Here is a 27,727-nt window from a genome sequence, read left to right on the forward strand (position 1 = left end):
AGAGAGAGAGACAGCGAGTAGAGGGGCTAGACACTGCTAGGGTGTGGCTCTCTGAAGCTTGGAAGAGAGAGGAAGGTCAGAGAAGGAAAAAGGAAGTTATGCAGAAGGAGGAAGTAAGTGAGAAGAAGGTAGGTGAGATGAAAAGAGAAGTAAAGGTTGAGGTCCCAGTGCCTCCCCCAGAGCAGAAGGCAGAAAGGTTATATCCAGTCCTGGCAGAACAGGCTTGGAAAGAGAATCTAGATGATGAGGTTGTTGTGTGTAGAAGAAGATTAGGACAGGTCCCCGGACCTCCCCCGCCATATGACGGCCAAGCCGGAATGTTGGAGGAGGAAGGAGCAGTGTGTGGGGGGGGGGGGGGGGTGAGACCAGTAGAGATAAGGAAGAGGGTGAAGTGTTAGAAATTAAACTCAGAAAACTCAGAGAAAGTAGGGAGGATTTAGACAGACTGAGAAAAGAGCTGGAACGAGCAGTCAGACAAGTGGTAGGAAAGGATTGGACAGCTGTGAAGGGAGACTGGACCCCAGGAAGGGGGGACATAGTTATTTTACAGTGGGCTGTAGATGAAGAGTATCTAATAGCGACTCTCTGGGAAATAGAAGGTCAGCATAAAGGGAGATTTAAGGGAAAGAGACCTAACAGAGAAGGGAAAAAAATTGACAGGATCAGACAATAGAAAGTGTTTTAATTGTGACAAAACAGGACACATGGCAAGGGAGTGTGAAGCTCCTCCAAGGAATGACAAACAAAGACAGTACCGCGACAGACAGAAAAGACAGAACAAAAATAGAAAGAGAGTGGAAAGTAACAGGAATACAGGGGAAGTAAGTGAAGGGAACTGAATATTTGATGGCCACATTGGGAAAGTTTGAACCTCAGGAAGGAAGCCAAATTTTAATTTATGTAGATGATATTCTATTGACTAATCCCACTCAAGAGGGATGTAAGAAAGATACACTTCAATTGTTAACCTTTCTGGCAGAACAGGGACACAAAGTTAGCAAAAGGAAACTTCAACTCTGGCAGAGCGAGGTGATTTACTTAGGACATACCATAATTCAGGAGGGGCGAACGTTAAACTCATCCAGGAAAACTGCTATACTTGAAGCACCAAAACCGTTTAACAAGAAACAAATTATGAGCTTTTTGGGAATGATAAACTACTGTAGAGCTTGGGTACCCCATTATGCACTGCATACTGGTAAATAAAGTGATCTTATCTATTGGAAGGAAATGGCAGGCCATGATCAAATAATTTGGAACTCCGAGGCGGAGGAACAATTTATAGAGATAAAAAAGTTGCTCACTTCCCAAACAGTCTTAGCTTTTCCTAGATATGACAGACCTTTTACCCAAACGGTAGACTGTAGGGAGGGATATATGACATTGGTCTTGACTCAGAAACATGGTGATGAGGGACATTTTTTAGTGGACTATGAGATAAAACTGGGTTAATCGCGAACATAGAGTCAGAATTCTTTGTTGCTAGGCAAAGAACTTAATTGGGTCATTTCACTGTGTGTGGGGGTGAAGTGGGAATCTGACCTAGGGTTGAATTGCTCGCTCTTACTTAAATCCATGGCTGTCCTACTTTATCAGAGACTGAAACCAGACTGTTGCCTTTTGCCTCTCTCCTCAAACAAAGTGGAAAGAGAGCCGGGGTTGAACAGAGTTTAAACTAAACATTAGTGTTTTTGCAAGATAAGGGATTGATTGATTGTATTACTATTGATTCTGAACTGAATGAAAGTCAAATTTAGCCGCCATCATAGACAAAGGAAGTGAGCGGAGCGATAAAGAAGCAAGGGGCAGTCTCAAAAGAAGGGATATGGCATAAGGATAATTTACCAATACTACCTAAGTGATTGTTTAGAGATGTGGCAATATTGACACATGGGCAAAGCCATGTGTCAACAGGGGGGATGATGGTAGGATTAAAGATAACTAGACAGAGGAGAGGACTAAATACTTTTGTTTTGGGTACAGTCTAGAAAGAAAATACTAATATGAATGGTACGATTAGAGAGGGGTTAAGGAAAACACATGAGCACTGGTAGAAATAGGGTACAATGCTTACCAATAGTATTAATGACTATAAGGATAACCCCAGATAAAAATGGACTGTCCCCATTCGAGAAAGTATTTGGAAGACCATACAGAATGCCCGAGTTAGGAGGACCAGAGTAGGCAGAGATAGAAACTGAGAGCACCCTAGCCGAACACATGAGAAGGTTGTTTATTAACCACACCCGTATGTCAAAGGTTTTGTGCCCCACAGGTGAACTAAAGGAGAAGGTGACCCACTCTATCCAACCAGGTGACTGGGTGTGGATCCAATCCTTAAAGAAGAAAGACTGGAAGCAGCCCTGTTGGGAAGGCCCCTATCAGGTTCTATTGGTCACCGCCTTTGCCATTAGAATAGCAGAAAGAGCAACCTGGGTCCACGTTACCCACTGCAAAAAGGTAGGAACACATACAAGCACCACTGAACACACGCAGAGTTAGAGAGAAGAACTGTACCAATAGGGTCTGGGGATCACCTCTGTTAACGAAGATATCCTACCCCGACATATCATCACTGTAGTGTGTTCCTAGGGGCGTGAGTATGGGGTAGTACCAAGCAGACCGACTAAGGGCAGGAGAGGGGTGGCGGTTCTTGGAAATATGGGGGACCCTGAGCTGCATCATAGTCCTAACAATCTTTTTTATACATCCAGATGCTCCACCTCCTAGCATGAATAACAACGAAACTCTACCATTGGTAAGAACTAAAAGGCAGACGACTCAGCATAAGGATTCCACTGAAAATGAATATTATAACATAGTGGTTAGAGAGGGGCAGGATGTGGGTTTCAAAATAACTATTGCCAAACTCTCCAGTGGTTGGGGAGCATGCAATCGAAGGAAAGGTGTTCAGACTTATGCGCTGTACCTCTGTACGGGACCCACTTCTAGTTGCCCTTGGGCTAAAGTGTTTAAAACATGCTTGGGGAAAATATTCAGACACCTGTATACAGTTTCAATTAGGTTAACTGTACAGGGATAGGGTTGGTCGAGATTGAAAAATGCTGCTAACCCACCTCAATTCACTCTAACTCCTGGGGAGTACCAGTGTTATAGACACAAGAATGGCACCAGGAATTTGTCAGTAGTTAATGTTACTGATCTAAGTTCAGAGGCACAGGATAAACTACTAAACCTCACAGCCCCTGTAACTGATGTGTGGTGGGCATGTACCAGTAAAGGCCGTATAAGGCAGATATTGCCAAAAGGGTGGGTAGGTACCTGCGCCCCGGTTCTACTGGTTCAGCCAGTTAGAATTAGTCACCAGAAACCAAGGAAATGGTTAAACAGAAGTAGGAGGAGTTTTGACCAGAAGGAGAATTGCCCTATTTGGATGGATGCGATTGGGATACCAAGGGGGGTACCGGATGAATACAAAGCTATGAATCAAGTAGGGGAAGGATTTACTACAACGTTCTTTTGGTGGGTTACGATTAATAAAAATGTGGATTGGATTAATTATATATAGTATAACCAACAACGATTTGTGAACCAAACTAGAGATGCAGTGAGGGGGATCTCAGATCAATTATCCGCCACCTCACTCATGACTTGGCAAAATAGGTTGGCTCTAGATATGTTGCTGGCAGAGAAGGGCAGTGTCTGTAGAATGGTGGGGGGCCATTGTTGCACATTTATCCCCAACAACACAGCACCAGACGGTACTGTGACAAGAGCTCTGATGGGGTTAACAGCTCTAAGTGAAGAATGGGCTGAGAACTCAGGAGTTAATACATCTTTGATAGGGTGGTTTGATGAAATGTTTGGTAAATGTTTGTCTTGTTCCCTGTGTCCGAGGGTTGGTGAGTAAGGCGTTGGAGGATGCAGTGTCTCAACAGATGGTGAGATATGGACCGATTCCGGACTCTGACCAGTGGAAAGTGAAATACGATCCTCCAGGCTTGGTAGATAACGAGGACTTTGACCCTGAAAAAATGCAATTGGATGAAACTTTTCTTAGTTCTAATGAGTGAAGGTCATTGTGAAAATCTTAACAATGAAGAGCCATGACTGGAAGTAGTAATAGAACTTACCCCTAACGAGGAGGTTTTGTAATTGTAAATACATTTAACCTGTGTGTGTAATATTTAGTCAAAGGGTGGATTGATAGAAGTATTTAAATGTTAAAAGTAGTGACTAAAGTATTCCACCCTGAAACTATATAACGGTGTGAAATGTATTCGAATAATAAGAATATAATCTAGTAATGTGTGTGCGTAGGACAAATTAAGATTATGACATTGTGTTACTATTTAGCAATATAAGTAGGAGTTAGGTCAGACAACAAAGGAGAAGGAGAACTGTCGACAGACAACTTGTGACAACTTGTGACAACTGTGAAACCAATAATAGGAAATAGGGCTCCCAACTCAGGGAGGGGAGAAACTGTTAGGCTCGGAGAAGATTATGAAACATGTTGCAGAATATGAAAAACAATGTATGTGTACAGTGGAAAAATACAGCCCGCCTAAAGCGGGATTCTCGTCTGATGTATGTGTATAAAAGATGGACTCTGAACTTGAGAGGGCAGAGCTCTCATAAATAAAGAAACTGATTCATTGCAGAAATTGGACTTTGTTTAATTCATTATTAACTAGAGTCTTACAACCTCTGGGAATTAATCAAAGCCTGAGAAATAGTTGAGTTCAACCATTGAGATAACAAAATTCTCGTTACAGCTACCTGCCCCAATGCATAGTGCCAACTGTAAAGTTTGCTGGAGGAGTAATGGTCTGGGGCTGTTTTTCATGGTTCAGGCCCCTTAGTTCCAGTGAAGGGAAATCTTAACGCTACAGCATACAATGACATTCTAGACGATTCTGAGGTCCATACAAAAATGGTTTGTCGAGATCGATGTGGAAGAACTTGACTGACCTGCAAAGAGCCCTGACCTCAACCCCATCGAACACCTTTGGAATGAATTGGAATGCCGACTGCGAGCCAGGCCTAATCGCCCAACATCAGTGTCTGACCTCACTAATGCTCTTGTGGCTGAATGGAAGCAAGTCCCAGCAGCAATGTTCCAACATCTAGTGGAAAGCCTTCCCAAAAGAGTGGAGGCTGTTATAGCAGCAAAGGGGGGGACCAACTCCATATTAATGCCCATGATTTTGGAATGAGATGTTCGACGAGCAGGTGTCCTGTAGTGTGTCTGTTATAAAAATATGTTCTGCGTTTTTGACACAAAGATCAACTGTACTAGTTGTTCAGGCTCTGATCTTGTTGCATCTTGATTACTGTCTGGTAATATGGTCAGGTGCATCAAAGAAAGAGCTAGCAAAGCTGCAGCTGGCTCAAAACAAAGTACCACACATTGTCCTTAACTGCACACACAGAACTAACAACAACATTATTTTTAAAAAATTTTATTTAACTAGGCAAGTCAGTTAAGAACAAATTCTTATTTACAATGACGGCCTACCCCGGCCAAATCCTCCCCTAACCCGGACGACGCTGGGCCAATTGTGCACCGCCCTATAGGACTCCCGATCACGGCCGGTTGTGATACAGCCCGGGATCGAACCCGGGTCTGTAGTGATGCCTCTAGCACTGCAATGCAGTGCCAGACCGCTGCGCCACTCGGGAGGCCCGAGCTGCATGATGCATGATAGTCTTTCATGTTTGAGAGTTGAGGAGAAATTGACTACTTCTCTTTTAATCTTTTTAAGAAACATTTGTGTGTTGAAAATGTCTAACCACTTGTATAATCTATTGGCATACACTTCAAACAGAAATAAACTCAGCAAAAAAAGAAACGTCCCTTTTTCAGGACCCTGTCTTTCAAACATAATTCGTAAAAATCCAAATAACTTCACAGATCTGTAAAGGGTTTAAACACTGTTTCCCATGCTTGTTCAATTAACCATAAACAATTAATGAACATGCACCTGTGGAACGGTCGTTAAGACACTAACAGCTTACAGACGGTAGGCAATTATGGTCACAGTTATGAAAACTTAGGACACTAAAGAGGCCTTTCTACTGACTCTGAAAAACACCAAAAGAAAGATGTGCAGGGTCCCTGCTCATCTTCGTGAACGTGCCTTAGGCATGCTGCAGGAATGCACAATCCCTCCATCAATAGGCTGAGAGAGGCTGGACTGAGGGCTTGTAGGCCTGTTGTAAGGCAGGTCCTCACCAGACATCACCGGCAACAACGTCGCCTATGGGCACAAGCCCACCGTCACTGGACCAGACAGGACTGGCAAAAAGTGCTCTTCACTGACGAGTCGCGGTTTTGTCTCACCAGGGGTGAAGGTCGGATTCGCGTTTATCGTTGAAGGAATGAGCGTTACACTGAGGGTCCGTCATGGTCTGGGGCGGTGTGTCACAGCATCATCGGACTGAGCTTGTTGTCATTGCAGGCAATCTCAACGCTGTGCGTTACAGGGAAGACATCCTCCTCCCTCATGTGGTACCCTTCCTGCAGCCTCATCCTGACATGACCCTCCAGCATGACAATGCCACCAGCCATACTGTTCGTTCTGTGCGTGATTTCCTGCAAGACAGGAATGTCAGTGTTCTGCCATGGCCAGCGAAGAGCCCGGATCTCAATCCCATTGAGCACGTCTGGGACCTGTTGGATCGGAGGGTGAGGGCTAGGGCCATTCCCCCAGAAATGTCTGGGAACTTGCAGGTGCCTTGGTGGAAGAGTGGGGTGACATCTCACAGCAAGAACTGGCAAATCTGGTGCAGTCCATGAGGAAGAGATGCACTGCAGTACTTAATGCAACTGGTGACCACACCAGATACTAACTGTTTTGATTTTGACCCCCCCCTTTGTTCAGGGACACATTATTCAATTTATGTTAGTCACGTCTGTGGAACTTGTTGAGTTTATTTCTCAATTGTTGAATCTTGTTATGTTCATACCAATATTTACACATGTTAAGTTTGCTGAAAATAAACGCAGTTGACAGTGAGATGACATTTCTTTTTTTGCTGAGTTTTCATACATACCCCACCAGACACGCCACTATGAGTATCTTCACGGTACCCAAACCAAAACCAGATTTAATATGTCGCTCAGTTACAGTGGGGAAAAAAGTATTTAGTCAGCCACCAATTGTGCAAGTTCTCCCACTTAAAAAGATGAGAGAGGCCTGTAATTTTCATCATAGGTACACGTCAACTATGACAGACAAATTGAGAAAAAATAATCCAGAAAATCACATTGTAGGATTTTTTATGAATTTATTTGCAAATTATGGTGGAAAATAAGTATTTGGTCACCTACAAACAAGCAAGAATTCTGGCTCTCACAGACCTGTAACTTCTTCTTTAAGAGGCTCCTCTGTCCTCCACTCGTTACCTGTATTAATGGCACCTGTTTGAACTTGTTATCAGTATAAAAGACACCTGTCCACAACCTCAAACAGTCACACTCCAAACTCCACTATGGCCAAGACCAAAGAGCTGTCAAATGTATGAAACAAAATTGAAACAAAATTGTAGACCTGCACCAGGCTGGGAAGACTGAATCTGCAATAGGTAAGCAGCTTGGTTTGAAGAAATCAACTGTGGGAGCAATTATTAGGAAATGGAAGACATACAAGACCACTGATAATCTCCCTCGATCTGGGGCTCCACGCAAGATCTCACCCCGTGGGGTCAAAATGATCACAAGAACGGTGAGCAGAAATCCCAGAACCACACGGGGGGACCTAGTGAATGACCTGCAGAGAGCTGGGACCAAAGTAACAAAGCCTACCATCAGTAACACACTACGCCGCCAGGGACTCAAATCCTGCAGTGCCAGACGTGTCCCCCTGCTTAAGCCAGTACATGTCCAGGCCCGTCTGAAGTTTGCTAGAGTGCATTTGGATGATCCAGAAGAGGATTGGGAGAATGTCATATGGTCAGATGAAACCAAAATATAACTTTTTGGTAAAAACTCAACTCGTCGTGTTTGGAGGACAAAGAATGCTGAGTTGCATCCAAAGAACACCATACCTACTGTGAAGCATGGGGGTGGAAACATCATGCTTTGGGGCTGTTTTTCTGCAAAGGGACCAGGACGACTGATCCGTGTAAAGGAAAGAATGAATGGGGCCATGTATCGTGAGATTTTGAGTGAAAACCTCCTTCCATCAGCAAGGGCATTGAAGATGAAATGTGGCTGGGTCTTTCAGAATGACAATGATCCCAAACACACCGCCCGGGCAACGAAGGAGTGGCTTCGTAAGAAGCATTTCAAGGTCCTGGAGTGGCCTAGCCAGTCTCCAGATCTCAACCCCATAGAAAATCTTTGGAGGGAGTTGAAAGTCTGTGTTGCCCAGCGACAGCCCCAAAACATCACTGCTCTAGAGGAGATCTGCATGGAGGAATGGGCCAAAATACCAGCAAGTGTGTGAAAACCTTGTGAAGACTTACAGAAAACGTTTGACCTGTGTCATTGCCAACAAAGGGTATATAACAAAGTATTGAGAAACTTTTGTTATTGACCAAATACTTATTTTCCACCATAATTTGCAAATAAATTCATTAAAAATCCTACAATGTGATTTTCTGGAGAAAAAAAATCTCATTTTGTCTGTCATAGTTGACATGTACCTATGATGAAAATTACAGGCCTCTCTCATCTTTTTAAGTGGGAGAACTTGCACAATTGGTGGCTGACTAAATACTTTTTTCCCCCACTGTATGTATATAGTTATGTCATCGTTGAATGCTCTGCCACCAGAGGTTACTCAGGCAAAAAGCAAGTTTAGCTTTAAAAAAACAGATACAAAAACATATTGTATCACAGCACCTCTTTCTAAAGATCTAATGTAACTGTACTGTATATATACGAATATGAATATGTATATATGAATAGTGTGTAGATACTATTTTTGTTGTCTCTTGGTGTCTTTCCAATATATAACACATATTATTTTGAATTGAATCTTATGTTGTTCTTGTCTATAACGGTTATGTACTTTGTAATGTATTTGTACATTATTTTGTGGACCCCAGGAAGAGTAGCTGCTGCATGTGCAGTAGGTAATGGGGATCCTAATAAACTAAACAAGCTTATGTGGTGATAAGCTTAGGCTGTGAGTGACACATTGTATCCCAGACAGGCTGCCGTTGTAAACAAACAATTTGGGCTATTTTGGAAATGTAGGCTATACCTGGACCTGTTTATCTATCTTCAGGGGAGAGCTAACATTTTCAGTAAACGCCTGTTATGGAGCCACCCGAAAGGTATAGTGTTGATAGAATATTCAGAAACTTTCAGTTTAACATTCTAGTGATATAAACTATGCAACTATTTCTCCCAGTATGTTGTCCCAAGCTTTAATAATTTAAAACTTGTACTAAAAGGACTGTACCCTACCAATGTTTGTAGCCTAATAAATAGGCATATGGCTAGGCCATAACCTGCCTGTTGTTTTCTTGGTCTGTTCTGTTGGTCTGTTTCTCTGAGAGACTCATTTCAATGTTATGTACACCTTGATTTCATAGTCGAAAATAAACAAAGTTATGAAATGTATTTTATCCAAGTTCAAAATCTGTTCTATTGTGTACCCACTAATAGGAAGTCGACTCCATTACCGGATTTGCACTTTCAAGCACATTTCCCAGCCAAACCCATGATTGGTGTAGCTTCGATATCGTAAACTTCTCACTGACTTCGTGAGAAGGTACAGAATGTCTGGTACACTCTGCGATGACGAAGGTTCCATCTCTGACTGCCTCATACTACACCCCAAAAGGCTGTCTGGGTGAGCATGTTCCGCTATGAGAAGTGTAAACAGCCAAATGCAAATTACACACTAAGTACATCTATATAAAGACACGTGTAGGCTTTGAATAATAATATACGTTATTGATAAACCGTTTTACCTGTAGATGCAGTTTCCATAGCAACGGGAGGCCTTTTCCCATCGTCCTCAAATGTATGGAATTGTTGATCCAGGTCGCTCGTCTCCTCCCTGCTTTTCGGTTTTAAATCTTCACGTATCTCATCAAACTGGGGTGGTATACTTCCAAACAGGCCATTTCTTTCACAATCGTCCCCAAACCCTTTCCCTTCCGAACCTTGTTCGTCACCGGGCTTCGAAGACATGCTTTTAGGGAGAGGTTCAGGTTGCGCGAGAGATAACAGAGGCACTGAGGCACAAGCTGTAACGCGGGCTACACAATGGATATTGGGTTGGTCTAAGGAATAAATTATGCTATGAAAGCTGACTGGATTTACAAATGTATGCTTAAATTGATATTGTAAAATTCTAATGGCTGCGCGGTCCAGTCCGAGAGCACGAGTGAGTGAGGTTGGTTTGTTTTAGTTAAGCGCTTCCATGATGACGTCATGTCTGTTTAGCTTATGGTTGGCACTTATTTGGGGCAGAGTCAGCGTGACTATTCTAAAAGTGTGTGAATATACCATGGAAGTCAACACAGTATGTTTCCAAGAGTACAGCAAACATAAAATACACTTTAGACCTTATTGAAGCATATTTATCAGGTTTGCTTTGAGACCATATTATTATTCACGCAACTTGTACCATGTTTGAACATACAACACTGTTGTATTTTTATTTGTGTTAAACGTTTACACGTTAGTAGCCTATGCAAGTCATTTCACTCTTATGTAAATACCCAGGGGGACCATTTCATTTGTTCTGTTCATGCCAGTTTGTTCTCAGATTACTAGCATTGTAGCGCCCTCGTGTGGCATTTATTAAAAGTACAAATAAAAAGTGAAGATGGTTCCTGAGCAAAGGGGACGCACTGGTCTGGATACGGGTTGATGACAAAATAATGCTAGCTACATGTGCATACTGTTTATCATATAAACACACTCAAATTATATTTTTGTTTTCATAAATAGAATAGCAGCAATAACAGATGTCTGAAACAGGTATGACGTTAGTTGTCTGAGAAGACAGTGAACTCTTGTGCAGCTTCAATGTAAGTAACTTACATTTGCATTAGCTAACTGTTACAGTTAGCCAGCTAACATATGACTAAGTAAGCAAACGTTTTTATTCTATCTGTGAAGTAAGTTTGTAAAATAACTCGCTAGTAACATAGCTAATTTGTGAGTCAGACAAATCACGTATTGTTGCTCTTTATACTTATATTTAATGTGTTTCTAATCCCCCTCTCGACTCTCTTATCTGTCACTGAGTCCTCAAATTCTAGGTGTACGGTCGTTCCATTTGATTTCAAGGACTTTTTGACCTCACCCCTTTTGATTTGAGCAAAACGTTTCATACATATTTACATATTTGTAAACATATTTGCATACATATTTGCCCATGGCACTATAGAAGAGGCCATAAAGTGACTGAAAAAAATAGGAGTTTATGGTAGTAATTTTTATTAAATGTCTAATGCAGCTGTTTTTATCTCAATATCAAATCATTTCTGGGTAACAATTAAGTAACTTACTGTGATTGTTTTCAAATAAAATGGTCAAAAAGAAACAAATAGCTTCTTAGCAATTCCACAAGCAAAAATGTTGCTAGGACTGTCTGAGTGTGGAAGGGAAAACTAGCTGTTATTGACAGAGCGGTTTGGAACTCTTTCTTATTGGTCTATTAACTAATTTACCTCCTGATGATGTAACAAGGCAGGCCAAAACGCCATCCCACCAAAACTGGCTGAAATTTCAGGTGGTCTTTTCAAACAGCGCTTAAACTAAAAGGACATTATTATAATTTTCACAATTTCGCAGTGTGGAAATACATATAAAACGCATGAAAATCACGTTTTTGACTGCACTGGGCCTTTTAAAAAACATTTTTTTCAAGAAATTAACAAAAAGTTTCAAACTCAACCTTTTATCTTTTGCAGTGATGATGAACACATGGATATCTCATGGTATGGTGGGGTATGCAAAATGGGTCAACTTTGGGCACCTTTATCTCCTGAATGTTTTGGCATTACTTGAGCTGCTTGACTTGGTCAACAGTTGCTTATATTTCAGCACAGAAAAACATGACACAGAGTGAAAAGCAAATAAATAATGGTGAGGAAGAGGTTATCAAAGAACTGGTGAGTGTAATTTTGTCACAAATGTCTTGTGTCAACCAGATACCTATAATTATACAATAGTATAATTTTCTATGTTTGGCTATCGAAGACACCCTTTTTAGTAACTCAACAATGCATTGCCAATGGGGTGTCTTATGAGAAGATACCCCAGGACGGTAGTAGCATCACATCCCTGGAGGTGTTCTTCTCAGGTTATCCGCGTATGGTTGGACTCTTCCTTTTCCCCAGGCTGTTCCAGCTGGCAGTGGTAGGCCAGAATATCAGCCACATCCAGGGTCTTGAGTCTTGCCCCCTGTTTCAGGAGCTCAGGCTGGTGGAATGCCAGTTGACAATAAGATCCAGGTTTCTCTTAATTCCTTCATGATGGCATCTTGGAGATGTGTGTGTAGAGTTTCATCTAAAGAGTATCTATATAAAACAGAATGATATTGTCCATCTTTGATTTCTCAATTCAGAATAGACTGCAAAATGTCTGCAAAATAATTGTCATCTAGCTTTGATTTGCATTATTATATTAATACCAACAATAATTTTTTGGAGTATTTATTTTCATTATTGCAGGGCATTTCTGGATTTCAGAATTGCCATCAGCTACAGAAGCTGTACCTCTACGACAATCAGATCAGTGATATTGAGAATTTTGAGTCACTTGTCAATCTACTGGTGCTGTGGCTTAATAATAACGTCATCACAAGGTATGGATGTTCTTCTGTGTCATGTTTTGTTAAGTACCTCATCTGTATAGATTGGTTATGTTGAAATCACCCATTTTGTTGAGATGTCTCATCCTTTCTTTACACCTGTTTTAAAGGGATTGAACATACAGTTGAAGTCAGAAGTTTACATACACTTAGGTTGGAGTCATTAAAACTTGTTTTTCAACCACTGCACAAATTTCTTGTTAACAAACTATAGTTTTGGCAAGTCGGTTAGGACATCTACTTTGTGCATGACACAAATAATCTTTCCAACAATTGTTTACAGAAGCTTCTGATAGGCTAATTGACATCAGTTGAGTCAATTGGAGGTGTACCTGTGGATGTATTTCAAGGCCTACCTTGAAAATAGAACTGTTTGGCCATAATGACCATCGCTATGTTTGGAGGAAAAAGGGGGTCTTGCAAGCCGAAGAACACCATCCCAACCGTGAAGCACGGGGGCGGCAGCATCATGCTGTGGGGGTGCTTTGCTGCAGGAGGGACTGGTGCACTTCACAAAATAGATGGCATCATGAGGAAGGAAAATTATGTGGATATATTGAAGCAACATCTCAAGACATCAGTCAGGAAGTTAAAGCTTGGTCGCAAATGGGTCTTCCAAATGGACAATGACCCCAAGCATACTTCCAAAGTTGTGGCAAAATGGCTTAAGGACAACAAAGTCAAGGTATTGGAGTGGCCATCACAAAGCCCTGACCTCAATCCTATAGAAAATGTGTGGGCAGAACTGAAAAAGTGTGTGCGAGCAAGGAGGCCTACAAACCTGACTCCGTTACACCAGCTCTGTCAGGAGAAGCCCGGTGAAGCACGAGGCTAGCTAACCCACTACCTGAACTAGCTAGTGGGTAGCTACTGGTAACTATTAGCAACAGTGGATAGTTGTTTCCAATGTTATTTCACGCTTAAGAGTACCTGTAATTATGCCAGCTAGCTGCCTACCATTCAGCTGTTTTTCTAACCTCATTATCTGAAGCGTTACCGTTAGGTAGTTAGTAGCTACTGTACTCGAAATGTAGCTAGCTTGTTGCTACCTGGATAGCTAACTAGACAATAGCTGGAACGACCTAGCTGTCACGCCCTGGCTCTGGGGACTCTTTTATGTTAAGCCAGGGTGTTAGTTTCTATGTTGTAGTTTTTATGTGTTTATTCTAGATCGTTTAGATCTATGTTGGCCAGGGTGGTTCCCGATCAGAGGCAGCTGTTGCTCGTTGTCTCTGATTGGGAACCATACTTAGGCAGCCTGTTTTGCACAGTTATTTGTGGGATCTTGTTCTTTATAGGTTTGTGTTTGTGAACCTTTAGACTTCACGTATCGTTTTGTTGTTTTGTTGTTATTGTATTAAGTACTCATTAAAAGATGTACGCCTATCACGCTGCGCCTTGGTCCGGTTCTTACGACGATCGTGACACTAGCGAACAGATGCGAACTGGCTGAACCGATTCAGTGGCTAGCTTTGCACTTAACTGGCTAACAGTAGCTACTAAGGATAACCTACATTTGTGTTTTGTTTTTACATATTGGTAACCAGAGTCGTTCAAGGCTCTCTCTGTGTGTTCGTGCCGTGGGAGGAGGGGTTTTTTCGTTGGCAGAGAGCAATGGCTAGCTAGTATGCTAACTATTCTAGCTAACTAACTGGCTGAATAAGTTGACAACGGACTCAATCAAACTGTCAAAACTAACCCAAAACTTTACACAACGTTAGACACGGACTCAAATTATCTGCTTGGCGTGTTAACACACTGGTGGTTTGTTGTAACCGAGTATTGGTGCTAAACCGTGTTATTGGAGCCTGGCATGCTAGTTGGCTATGACGTCATAGGATTCGGTGTCCTGGACGGTTTTCACTGAAGAATACTGTACCAAGTTAGCTTCCTGAATAAACTAAGTTAGTCTATTCCTAGAAAACATTGAACCGCTGTAGTTTACAACAATTATAATTTCTAAAGTGGAAGTTGGGAGAGTTATATTTGAGTGTTTCAGTGAAACGTAAGTGAGGGAGGCCCCGCTCTCTCGCTTTCCCAGATGTTTAGTTCATTTCATTCCGATCTCCTTTGCATTATTTGTTAGATTAATTTGTATTTTAAGAATAATGACTAAAGGATTTCACCCCAAATACAGTATAAATGTGTAAACTGTGTTAGAATTATCAACCCACTAACAGAGGGGGGCGGGACTAAACATTCCAGGGTGAAGGAGAAAGGTGGAAACTGTTTAAGAAAGCCTCCTAAAGGTGGGCGGAGCAAAGTGCCTTTGTGTGTCAAGGGGTATAAAACAGGAGGGTATGGGTTTTGGCGCGAGAGCTCTCCATGAATAAAAATACAGATCATTCTTGCTGGTTGTGGACCTTGAATCATTTATAATTAAAACCAGAGCCTTACAACCTCTGGTAATGATTCAAGCTTAGGTTGGATTAGAGATAGAAATTCTCTTAACAGAGTGGTCCTTCGAGCCGGATCTTAAATACGTCTTTGTCGTTCTAAGGACACCGAAACCGTGCACAGGCGGATGATTGCATCTGTGGAGAATAGTCCTGGCCTTCGACGTTAAGGTTATAAACAGGCCGGTGATTACTCTTATGAACGATAAAGACGTTAACGAGTTTGAAAAAGCATTTAAATCCAAACTGCAAGGAAAAGGTCAGTAATTTTTATTCGTGGATTTTGGTGAAATGATTTGAACTTGTATAAGAATAGTAATTCTTGTGAAGGGCAGAGAATAGTTACCAAAATCTCAAAGGAAGTAATAATTATTATGATGGAAGAAAGGAGGGTCCGTAATTGACCCTAGGTAAATAGCTATTACCAAAATAATCTAGTTAATATTGACATTGTACGGGGTACAGTGTTACAATATAAACAGGAAGGGGGTCTGAAATGACTCAGGGTGAATGGCCATCACCAAAATAAACTAGTTTTTATTGAGATTGTACGGGGTACAGTGTGACGATATAAACAGGGAGGGGGATGATTTTCGTCGTGTGCTATGGATACATTAAACAGCTCAAAAGTCGCGTAAACAACTGGGGATTTGCTATAACTCTGTCTGTTTCATGAAACTGGAGCAGTTACGTCCTCTAGGTTACAAAGAGGGTTAGCAAATGATTGTATAATGTTGTGTACATGTGAGATTTGAGAATCCATCGGAATACATGATAATTGTTTCAAGGAAGGAGCTAAAAATAAGTCGCGTGAGAAAAAATTGTTAACTGACTCTTTTCATGAAACCAGAGTTTTAAATAAAAAACTCTGGGTTAGGGGTTAAATAATTTTAAATGGTTAATTACAAAAGCAGATCATAACATTAGCTCAAGAGACGCACTAATAATAGCTCCTAGGAGAATAATTCTGGATTGAATTGTTACTAAACGGGGGGATTTCTTATTTTTCCACCATGGGAAATAAATCTTCTAAAGAGGTCCGAGAATTAACGGGGGATGAAAGATATATGTTAGGAAGAGATCGAAGAAATATGTTTTATGGATCCATTTGGGAGAAGAGGTATGGATTTATTGGGCATCTCGATGTGGAAAAGTTAGAAGTTATGATTAAGCAGATGCATGTAAACTGTGGAACGGATTTGAAAAAACAGCGAGGGGAGTGGCTAGAGACAGCGAGGGTCTTTTTTAAGCGCGAAGGAGAGAGGAAGTGCTTTAACTGTAACAAAGGAATATTTGGCAAAAGTGTATGGCCCCGTGTAAATACTGTAACAGAACAGGTCATAACCATCGTGACTGCAGGGGTAAAGGAAAGGGCAGTGTCGGAGATAGGACAGTCTTTTTTTTGGTTCAACGGGTAAAATGTTTGAAAAAATGATTTGTGTCGATTAAGAATTGGCTAAAAACACCACGATGCGATTATTTGAGAGGTACCTATATAATTTCAACGATATATACGTATGAACTTTCTCACCCAAACGTAGACGTACGTCATGAGTGAGAAAGTAGAGAATATTTACATTTGCATTTTTGGTCATTTGGCAGACGCTCTGGTCCGGAGCGACTTGCAGGGTTGGGTGCCTTGCTCGGGGGCACATCGGCAGATTTTTCGCCTGGTCGGCTCGGGAGTTGGAGCCGGCGACCTCTCGGTTACTGAAACGGTGCTCTTGGTTACTGGGCTACCAGCCGGCCGATATGAGTTTAAGGTTGTGCCGTTGTTTGATTAGGTGATACGGTTATGTGATAAGGTTTAATGGGTAATCGGACCATAACTAAAGTGGTTATAGAAGTAATGTATAAATAGTAGAGAGCCAATAGAGGGTTCCATTGAACTATTATGTTGTGTTGGGCATTTGAATGGATTAAGGTGAAATCTGTGTGTATGAGGGAATTCAACGGCTGGTATGAATAATAACCGGATACTACTTAGTATTTGGTTGGTTAATGCTGAATGGAACATTTGAGGCGTGGTTATGGGGTAACTAGGAAGACGTACTTATTCAATGGGGAATGGGTGTAGGGAGAGAGAGTTTTTACGTGTATTAAAAGTTGCATTAGATAGCTTTAGTAGTATTCTAGATAGGTCTATGAAAATATGTTACAAGTACGAATGACATTATTTCCTAAGAAGGAAGATTTGTAGGAAAGGTCCCCGCGCCTCCCCCATAATGTAGGAAGGAGCAGGAGAGGGGGGGGAGAGGTGAGAGACAGTACATAGTTCAGATGGTAGGAATGTCATTAAGGGTATGCTTATCAACGATATCAAGTATTTGTTTTATTGATTGGGGCCGAATCAGAGAGAACGGTTAAAGGGATTGAATGGCGAGCTGGAGTGGCGATAGAGCTGTGAAAATTGAGAGAAGGACAAAGGACGATAATTTATGGCTCTGGTTAGCGGGAAAAAATAGAGACGGTCAAGCGAGTTAGATTGAGCTGGAAAATGTCAATTAGAGGTCTAAAGACTTTACTGAAAGAAAGTGCTTTGATGAATTCAAATGGTTATTACTTTATTGTATAGGTTGAGTAACACCAGTGGTGGATGAAAATAAATGAACAATGGGATATCGTTTTTACTATTAGGATGATGGATTGAAAAAAACATTGGTTATAAGTATGGAGTTATTAAACAATAGGTTTACATTTTAAGAACATCAATGCAACAAGTTGCAATGAGGAAAGGAATAGTAAATTGGGAAGATAAAGGGGAAAATAACTGAGTTGTATAATAATTTGAGGGAACATTACCATCGACATGCAGACTTCTCCAAAGTACATGAATGTAAACAGGAAGACAGTAAGACCATCAGCCAATACTTAGAGAGACGGAGAAATGTATTTAACGCAAATGGTGGCATACCTGGGCCTCCCCAGGGGTAGGGAAATGATACTCCGTACCATCAGCAGCTAAAAATAGCATTCCTTAGTGTAATGAGACCAGAAATAAGCAGGAATATTAAGAGGACTTTAGTGGGATGGGGAACTACTTCGTTAACCGAGGTCAAGAGATATGCAATCCATCATGAGCAGAATAGTAGACAGGGTAGAACTCCAGAATAGAAGGGGAGAGAGATTTACCTAGGGGGTTGAACAAATAATTGATAATGGATCATTTGAAAGGAGATCACATGTAGCAGATTTAGGGTAATCAATTAAATAATCATTGGATACTCGAGGAATTTTGAGTGGTTTTATGGATTAGTTATGAGGAATTAGATTGATACAAACATTATTGATGGGTTAGGACTGGGGATATCTGTATCATGTTTTGTGTGTACTACCATCTTTAGATTACTGATGGTAATTGAAGGTTAACAAAATGTATAACCAGGAGAAAGAGATTAGTTTATCTCATTGGAATGTTGCTAAGGGGGAGGGGGAGCAGTAATGAAGTTAGGCAGTATTTAGGTCATAAAAGGGAGCTACCTTTTATGACCTAAATACTGGCTATCTTTGATTGTTGTTTTTCAATTGGGTTTTTCAAATAAAAAAAACAACACACCCAGCATGATGTTTATAAAGGGTTGTTATGTTGAATTTAGGGGATTTTCAGCAGTTCATGGGTGGTGTTTGCTATGCTGTGGGATTGTCACGCCCTGGCTCTGGGGACTCTTAAATGTTGAGCCAGGGTGTGGATTTTCTATGTTTAGTTTTCTATGTTTTTTGTTCTAGATCGTTTAGTTCTATGTTGGCCAGGGTGGTTCCCAATCAGAGGCAGCTGTAGCTCGTTGTCTCTGATTGGGGACCATACTTAGGCAGCCTGTTGGCACCAGTTAGTTTGTGGGATCTTGATCCGTAAAGGTTTGGTGTGTGTAACCTCAGGACTTCACGTATCGTTTCATTTTGTTGTTTTGTTCGTGTGTTGTGTATCAATAAAGATGTACGCTTATCACGCTGCGCCTTGGTTCCACCAGTCATCAGTCAACGTGCGTGACAGAAGATCCCACCTAAAGAGGACCAAGCAGCGTGTCCAGGAACAGACAGCCTGGACTTGGGAGGAGATCCTGGACGGGAAGGGATCCTGGACTTGGGAAGAGATTCAGGCCGGAATGGATCGCCGTCCTTGGGAGGAGACTGTGGAGGCGCGCTACAGAGAGGAGCAGCGGCAACGCAGAGGGTACCGGCCGAGGAGGAAGCCCGATAGACAGCCCCAAGAAAATGTTGGGGGGGGGCTAAAAGGGTGGTTGGCGGAGCCTAGAGTTAGAGCAGAGCCAACTCCCCGTACTCAGGCTAGGAAGCGTGAGACTGGGCAGGCTCCGTGTTATGCGGAGCCACGTACTGTGCCGCGAGTGTTCCAGCACAGTCCTGTACGTCCGGTGCTAGCACCACGCACGTGTCGTGCTAAGATGGGCATGCAGCCAGGACGGGGTGTGCCGGCTCAACGCTCGTGGCCTCCAGTACTCCTCGGTCCCGTATGTCCTGCGCCAGTGCCACGTGCTGTAGCGCCAGTACGAGTGCACAGCCCTGTACGTCCTGTGCTGATGCCTCACACATATTGTGTGGAAATAGGCATTCAGCCAGGACGGGTTGTGTCAGCTCTCCGCTCCAGACCTCCAGTCCGCCTCCTCTATGTTGAAGCCGCATTATTAAGGCAGTTCAGAAAATATCTGCTGATTTTACCTGTTGCACGATTCATCTGAAGCTTTCCATCTTTGTAATTTTTATGTGGCATTTATCCTTTAGTAGCCTGAGTAGTAAGTATGGTTTAAAAAAGAAAGAAAAAAAAGAAAAGAAAATAACAATCTTGCCCTTTCAAATAATACAAACACTTATTTTCAGTCACTCAGACACTCATTTCTGTCACGATCGTTATAGGAAGCAGACCAAGGTGCAGCGTGATATGCGTACATCTTTTAATGAGTACTTTCAATAATACACAAAACAACAAAACGATACGTGAAGTCCTAAGGTTAAACAAAACACAAACCTCTCCGGAACAAGATCCCACAATTAACTGTGCCAAACAGGCTGCCTAAGTATGGTTCCCAATCAGAGACAACGAGAATCAGCTGCCTCTGATTGGGAACCACCCTGGCCAACATAGATCCACACGATCTAGAACATAAACCTAGAAAACTAAACATAGAAACTAACACCCTGGCTCAACATTAAAGAGTCCCCAGAGCCAGGGCGTGACAATTTCATTGAGTTGCATGAATTGTCTGTCAAATTTGCATATTTATTTTTTACTGTGTAATCAACAAGGTAGGGTTAAAGGGAGGTTTCCACAAAATGATGCATGAAATTGTTAGTCTCATCCATAATTTTTTACTATATTCTTACAACATATATGAAGTCAAGTATGCTGTTTAGGTGAAGGAACAGTTGGTCCTCTCTCATGAAACCTCAGGAAACCCCCCCACCAACAAACAAGTGGAAATCCAATCATCTCATTAATCAATTATGTTAATGTAAATGTAATCCATTAAGGAGAAGCCCTCCTCTCAGATATATAGTATCCAAATCATTAGTGGAGTGGAGTGCCAATCAGGGTTGTGCATGCTTCAGGTTAGTGCTTTTAAACGTGTCCCTCTTAAGCATCAACATCATGTTGACTCTTTTCTCCGTGTATATCAATGATGTCGCTCTTGCTGCTGGTGACTCAGATCCACCTCTACGCAGACGACACCATTTTGTATACATCTGGCCCTTCATTGGACACTGTGTTAACAAACCTCCAAACGAGCTTCAATGCCATACAACACTCCTTCAGTAACCTCCAACTGCTCTTAAACACTATTAAAACTAAATGCATGCTCTTCAATCGAACGCTGCTGGCACCCGCCCACCCGACTAGAATCACTACTCTCGACGGGTCTGACCTAGAGTATGTGGATAACTACAAATACCTAGGTGTCTGGTTAGACTGTAAACTCTCCTTCCAGACTCACATTAAGAATCTCCAATCCAAAGTTAAATCTAGAATCGGCTTCCTATTTCACAACAAAGCCTCCTTCACTCATGCTGCCAAACATGCCCTCATAAAACTGACTATCCTACCGATCCTTGACTTCGGCGATGTAATTTACAAAATAGCCTCCAACACTCTACTCAGCAAATTGGATGTAGTCTATCACAGTGCCATCCGTTTTGTCACCAAAGCCCCATATACTACCCACCACTGTGACCTGTACGCTCTTGTTGCCTGGTCCTCACTACATATTCGTCGCCAAACCCACTGGCTCCAGGCCATCTATAAATCACTGCTAGGCAAATCCCCGCCTTATCTTAGCTCATTGGTCACCATAGCAGCACCCACCCGTAGTATGCGCTCCAGCAGGTATATCTCACTGGTCATCCCCAAAGCCAACACCTCCTTTGGCCGCCATTCCTTCCAGTTCTCTGCTGCCAATGACTGGAACGAATTGCAAAAATCTCTGAAGCTGGAGACTCTTATCTCCCTCACTAACTTTAAGCATCAGTTGTCAGAGCACCTTACCGATCACTGCACCTGTACACAGCCCATCTGAAATTAGCCCACCCAACTACCTCATCAGACCCGTCGCCAGACCTCAGTCTTAAGGGGGGCATATGAAATGCATGGGAGGGCAGGGCACAATTATTATTAGCCTACAGTACGTATAGACAGATCAAGGGGACCAGGATTCAAGTGGGGGTGGGGGCACAAGCATTTTTGGGGGCGGGCCCGGCCCCCTATGGCCCGCCCATAGCGACGGGTGTGTACCTCATCCCCATATTGTTATTTATTTTGCTCATTTGCACCCCAGTATCTCTATTTGCACATCATCTCTTGCACATCTATCATTCCAGTGTTAATACTAATTGTAATTATTTTGCACTATGGCCTATTTATTGCCTTACCTATATAACTTGCTACATTTGCACACACTGTATATATATTTTCTGTTGTATTTTTGACTTTATGTTTTGTTTTACCCCATATGTAACTCTGTGTTGTTGTTTTTATCGCACTGCTTTGCTTTATCTTTGTGACACTCTGGCTCCGGGACTTTTATATTTGAGCCAGGGTGTATTTGTTTTGTTGGGGTTTGGTTTGGTTATGTTGGGTTTTGGGTGTATTTCTTGTTTGCAGTTCGGTGGGATTCTTTTCTAGGTTTGGTCAATGACTCCCAATCGGAGGTAACGAGTGTCAGCTGTCGGCTCGTTATCTCTGATTGGGAGCCATATTTATTCTGATTGTTTTCCTGTGGGCATTGTGGGTTTTTGTTCCGTTTCGGTTAGTTAACCGTGGACTTCATGAGTCGTCTTTTGTTTTGTATTTTGTGCGTCATCTATTAAAGTCATGTTCGCCACAAACGCTGCGCTTTGGTCCGCTTCCTTTCAAGACGGCCGTGACAGAAAAACCCACCATAAAAGGACCAAGCAGCGTGTCAAGCGGCAACAGGATTTATGGACGCCTATCAAGGATTCATGGACATGGGAGGAGATACTGGATGGAAAGGGTCCTTGGGCACAACCGGGAGAATATCGCCGCCCTCGTGAAGAGCTGGAGGCAGCTAAAGCCGAGAGGAGGTGGTATGAGGAGGCAGCACGGAGTCGAGGCTGGAAGCCCGTGGGTACTACCCAAACATTTCTTGGGGGGGGGCTAAAAGGGAGTGTGGCGAAGTCAGGTAGGAGACCTGCGCCTACTCCCTGGACTGACCGTGGAGAGCGAGAGTACGGGCAGACACCGTGTTACGCAGTAGAGCGCATGGTGTCTCCTGTACGCAGGCATAGCCCGGTTCGGTACATTCCAGCTCCACGTATCGGCCGGGCTAGATTGAGCATTGAGCCGGATGTCATGAAGCCGGCCCAACGCATCAGGCCACCAGTGCGTCTCCTCGGGCCGGCTTACATGGCACCAGCCTTACGCATGGTGTCCCCGGTTCGCCTACATAGCCCGGTGCGGGTTATTCCTCCTTCCCGTACTGGTCGGGCGACGGGGAGTATACAACCAGGTAAGGTTGGGCAGGCTCAGTGCTCAAGGGAGCCAGTACGCCTGCACGGTCCGGTATTTCCGGCGCCACCTCCCCGCTCCAGTCCAGTACCACCAGTGCCTACACCACGCACCAAGCCTCCTGTGTGTCCCCAGAGTCCTGTGCGTCCTGTTGCTGCTCCCCGCACTAGCCCTGAGATGCGTGTCCTCAGCCCGGGACCACCAGTTCCGGCACCACGCACTAGGCCTTGTGTGCGTCCCCAGGGTCCAGCATGCCCTGTTGCTACTCCCCGCACTAGCCCTGAGATGCGTGTCCTCAGCCCGGGACCACCAGTTCCGGCACCACGCACTAGGCCTTATGTGCGTCCCCAGGGTCCAGCATGCCCTGTTCCTTCTCCCCGCACTAGCCCTGAGATGCGTGTCCTCAGCCCGGGACCACCAGTTCCGGCACCACGCACCAGGCCTATAGTGTGTCTCGGCCGGCCAGAGTCTGCCGTCTGCCCAACGGCGCCTGAACTGCCCGTCTGCCCAACGGCGCCTGAACTGCCCGTCTGCCCAACGGCGCCTGAACTGCCCGTCTGCCCAACGGCGCTTGAACTGCCCGTCTGCCCAACGGCGCCTGAACTGCCTGTCTGCCCAACGCCGTCTGAACTGTCCGTCTGCCAAGCGCTGCATAAGCCGCCCGTCTGCCATGAGCCTTCAGAGCCGTCCGCCAGACCGGAGCCGCTAGAGCCTTCCGCCAGACAGGATCAGCCAGAGCCTTCCGCCAGACAGGATCAGCCAGAGCCTTCCGCCAGACAGGAGCCGCTAGAGCCTTCCGCCAGACAGGATCAGCCAGAGCCTTCCGCCAGACAGGATCAGCCAGAGCCTTCCGCCAGACAGGATCAGCCAGAGCCTTCCGCCAGACAGGATCAGCCAGAGCCTTCCGCCAGACAGGATCAGCCAGAGCCTTCTGCCAGACAGGATCAGCCAGAGCCTTCAGCCAGCCATGAGCAGCCAGATCCTTCAGCCAGCCATGAGCAGCCAGATCCGTCGGCCAGCCATGAGCAGCCAGATCCGTCGGCCAGCCATGAGCAGCCAGATCCGTCGGCCAGCCATGAGCAGCCAGATCCGTCAGCCAGCCATGAGCAGCCAGATCCGTCAGCCAGCCATGAGCAGCCAGATCCGTCGGCCAGCCATGAGCAGCCAGATCCGTCGGCCAGCCATGAGCAGCCAGATCCGTCGGCCAGCCATGAGCAGCCAGATCCGTCAGCCAGCCATGAGCAGCCAGATCCGTCAGCCAGCCATGAGCAGCCAGATCCTTCAGCCAGCCATGAGCCGTCCAGCCAGGATCCGCCAGAGCCGTCCAGCCAGGATCCGCCAGAGCCAGCCAGCCAGGATCCGCCATTGAGTCCGGTGCTGTCCCTTAGCCCGGTGCTGCCCCTTATCCTGGTGCTGCCCCTTAGTCCGGTACTGCCCCTTAGTCCGGTGCTGCCCCTTAGTCCGGTGCTGCCCGTTAATCCGGTGCCGCCCCTTAATCCAGTGGGGTTTCGTTGGGGGGTGGTCATATGGAGGAGGCTACGGAAGCGGATAGTGACTAAGGTGGGGTGGGGACCACGACCAGGGCCAGAGCCGCCACCGTGGACAGACGCCCACCCAGACCCTCCCATAGACTGTATGCTGGTGCGCCCGGAGTTCGCACCTTTAGGGGGGGGTACTGTGACACTCTGGCTCCGGGACTTTTATATTTGAGCCAGGGTGTATTTGTTTTGTTGGGGTTTGGTTTGGTTATGTTGGGTTTTGGGTGTATTTCTTGTTTGCAGTTCGGTGGGGTTCTTTTCTAGGTTTGGTCAATGACTCCCAATCGGAGGTAACGAGTGTCAGCTGTCGGCTCGTTATCTCTGATTGGGAGCCATATTTATTCTGATTGTTTTCCTGTGGGCATTGTGGGTTTTTGTTCCGTTTCGGTTAGTTAACCGTGGACTTCATGAGTCGTCTTTTGTTTTGTATTTTGTGCGTCATCTATTAAAGTCATGTTCGCCACAAACGCTGCGCTTTGGTCCGCTTCCTTTCAAGACGGCCGTGACAATCTTGGCCAGGTCGCAGTTGTAAATGAGAACTTGTTCTCAACTGGCTTACCTGGTTAAATAAAGGTTAAATAAATAAATAAAATAAAATGTTATCGTGGTGTGTAACAGGAGCTGACCCTCCTGGTCCCCTTGATCTGTCTGAGAGAGCTGGGGCAGAAGGACCCGCAGTGAAGCCCCACCCCAGTGTATCTGCTGTGTAACTATGCCACCAACGTGCTCTACCACATGCCAGGCCTCCAGCGGCTTGACACCTATGACGTCTCCAGCAAGCAAGTGAAGGACACTGCAGGGTCAGCATTCACAACTGCTGTCACTGTGTGGTCTCCAGGTCTCTGATACTCTACTCCTGAGAGATTACAGCATTTGTTTAAGGAGTTATCCCTGAACTCTGATGATGGGGATTTTTCAGGTGCTGCATTTCTTCTAATCTGCTAGTGTAATTACAGTCCAATGAACTAAACATGTATGCTATGAATAAAGGGGTTCCATTGCACACAATACATTGTAACATCTGTTCCTTCCGGTCCACGGTGATGAAGAAGATGATGTACTACAACATGCGTGTGCAGACAGCCCGGAGGAACCTGGCAGAGACTCAGGCCAATCTGCTGGAGAACAAGAGGAATCTCTTACAGCTGCCAGAGGACCGCATCAGAGCTTTCAATTACGCCCTAAAAAATGTCAGTACAACACTATGCCCTCAATTTTTTTTTGCTGCGTATGTCATTCATTTACAGTGGTGCTTAATATGACTGTTGTGTTGGTGTCTTGAGCAGCTGGAGTCTGAGGTGCAGGCCCTGTGCCGGAAGTCGGCCCGTACCTGGGAGGATGGACCGTCCTCGCTGAGTGAGGGCTCAGGGGACCGCAGTGACACCCTTGCTGATATCACCCGCGGACCCGGCCTGGAACACAAGATCCTCTCCAAGCTAGATGCCCTGAAGGAGAGGTTGAAAGTATGGAACAGGAGGCTGGAGGAGTGAGTTCATATACACTGAGTGTACAAAACATTAGGAACACTTGGTCTTTCCATGACAGACTGACCAAGTGAATTCAGGTGAAAGCTATGATCCCTTATTGATGTCACCTTTTAAATCCACTTCAAATCAGTGTAGATGAAGGGGAGGAGACAGGCCATAGAAGGATTTTTGAGACATAGAAACATGGATTGTGTATGTGTGCCATTCAGAGGGTGAATGGGCAAGACAAAATATTTAAGTGCCTTTGAACGGGGTATGGTAGTAGATGCCAGCTGCACTGGTTTGAGTGTGTGAAGAACTGCAACGTTGCTGGGTTTTTCACGCTCAACAGTTTCCCGTGTGTATCAAGAATGGTCCACCACCCAAAGGATATCCAGCCAACTTGACACAATTGTGACAAGCATTGGAGTCAATATGGGCCAGCATCCATGTGGAACGCTTTCGACACCTTGTAGTCCATGACACGACGAATTGAGGCTGTTCTGAGGGCAAAAGGGGGTGCAACTCAATATTAGGAAGTGTTCAGTGCACACAAATAATGGATTAGACCTCCAAGAGATCTTTGCATTTAGAGGGGCTGAAACAGTCTCATTTTGCATTGTTGTTTACATGTAAGCTTTCTATTGGCATGTAGATAATGAAGTGTAAAAAGTAGAGTTATTTTGCCTTGTTTTGCAGGATTGACTCCTGGTACCTGCAGGACTTGGCCCAAGCCACCAACAGGAACGAGCTGATGATCCACTTTCTGCTGATGTAGCTTGAGACAGTGGGGAATATTCGGTTTGAAGAGGGCTGCTTCACAGACCCCTGGTACAAATTATCTCCTTTTACATAACAGTGGCATTATGAGTTTACCTCGTTTGTGTAGGTTATATGTGTAGGTGATTTGCATGCAGCATTTAGCTACTGAGTCCACTGTTTTCTCTCTCCTCCCAACAGGTTTACTTCCTTCCGTTTCTGTGTGTGGGACTACAAGGCTTATGGCATTACTGGCATCAAGATCAACCGTATCGTCCACATCCATAACCGCGGCTTCGCTTCGAGGACAAGCTTCATACCCTGTTGGCCAGCGAGGAGTCAACAATGTTCTCACAGTGAGTGCCCATGATGAGACTGGGAAATCTTAAAATGGCACCTCTCTCCTTTACTCTGATATTCACCTCAGGTCCTCAGTGTTATGTGTCTATGTCTAAAATTATTACATGGAAAAAACAAGTAGGCCGAGACGCACAAATATACGTAATTACTCAAAGTCAAAAGAATCCGAAAGGTGTTTTAAGCACTTTTAAACACTTTGCACTTTCACCTTTTGTATTCTTTATAGCATGGATTAAATTAAATATATTTTTGCATCTCGGCCAACTAGTTGTTTTTCCATTAAAGATTGGAGTGCGAGTACCTTTTGAACTCTACAGATATTTTTTCTCTCTCGCACCAGCCACTGTTCAATCTAGCCTGAGTGCAGTTCCTCATACTGGCTCTCTGTCTAAAATTACACAGAAAAAGTTGAAGAACAGACTACATAAACTGCAATATTACACCTGTCAGTAGCTCTGTTTTGAGACGGATCCTTACGCTTTCTTTA

The 27,727-nt window shown here is 44.1% G+C and overlaps 1 protein-coding gene and 1 pseudogene across 2 annotated transcripts in view; one reads left to right on the plus strand and one right to left on the minus strand.

Annotated features, from left to right (window-relative positions):
* The window catches only part of LOC311145230 (reticulon-1-A-like), a 51,672-nt gene extending 41,390 nt beyond the window's left edge, over positions 1-10,282 (minus strand). Inside the window, exon 1 of the mRNA XM_084181462.1 lies at positions 9,892-10,282. Coding sequence (XP_084037588.1) covers positions 9,892-10,114 — 223 coding nt within the window. The 5' untranslated portion in view covers positions 10,115-10,282. The remainder of the gene's footprint in view (positions 1-9,891) is intronic.
* A 1,709-nt stretch (positions 10,283-11,991) lies between these two features.
* LOC311145607 (leucine-rich repeat-containing protein 9-like) overlaps positions 11,992-27,727 on the plus strand; it is a 33,292-nt pseudogene continuing 17,556 nt past the window's right edge. Inside the window, exons 1-9 of the transcript in view lie at positions 11,992-12,048; positions 12,137-12,295; positions 12,610-12,743; positions 24,899-24,902; positions 25,274-25,480; positions 25,705-25,845; positions 25,942-26,141; positions 26,821-26,952; positions 27,082-27,236. The product of the transcript in view is annotated as a leucine-rich repeat-containing protein 9-like (transcript). The remainder of the gene's footprint in view (positions 12,049-12,136; positions 12,296-12,609; positions 12,744-24,898; positions 24,903-25,273; positions 25,481-25,704; positions 25,846-25,941; positions 26,142-26,820; positions 26,953-27,081; positions 27,237-27,727) is intronic.

This window comes from Coregonus lavaretus (assembly GCF_964263955.1).
Source record: "Coregonus lavaretus genome assembly, chromosome: 18".
Taxonomy (NCBI): Eukaryota; Metazoa; Chordata; class Actinopteri; order Salmoniformes; family Salmonidae; genus Coregonus; species Coregonus lavaretus.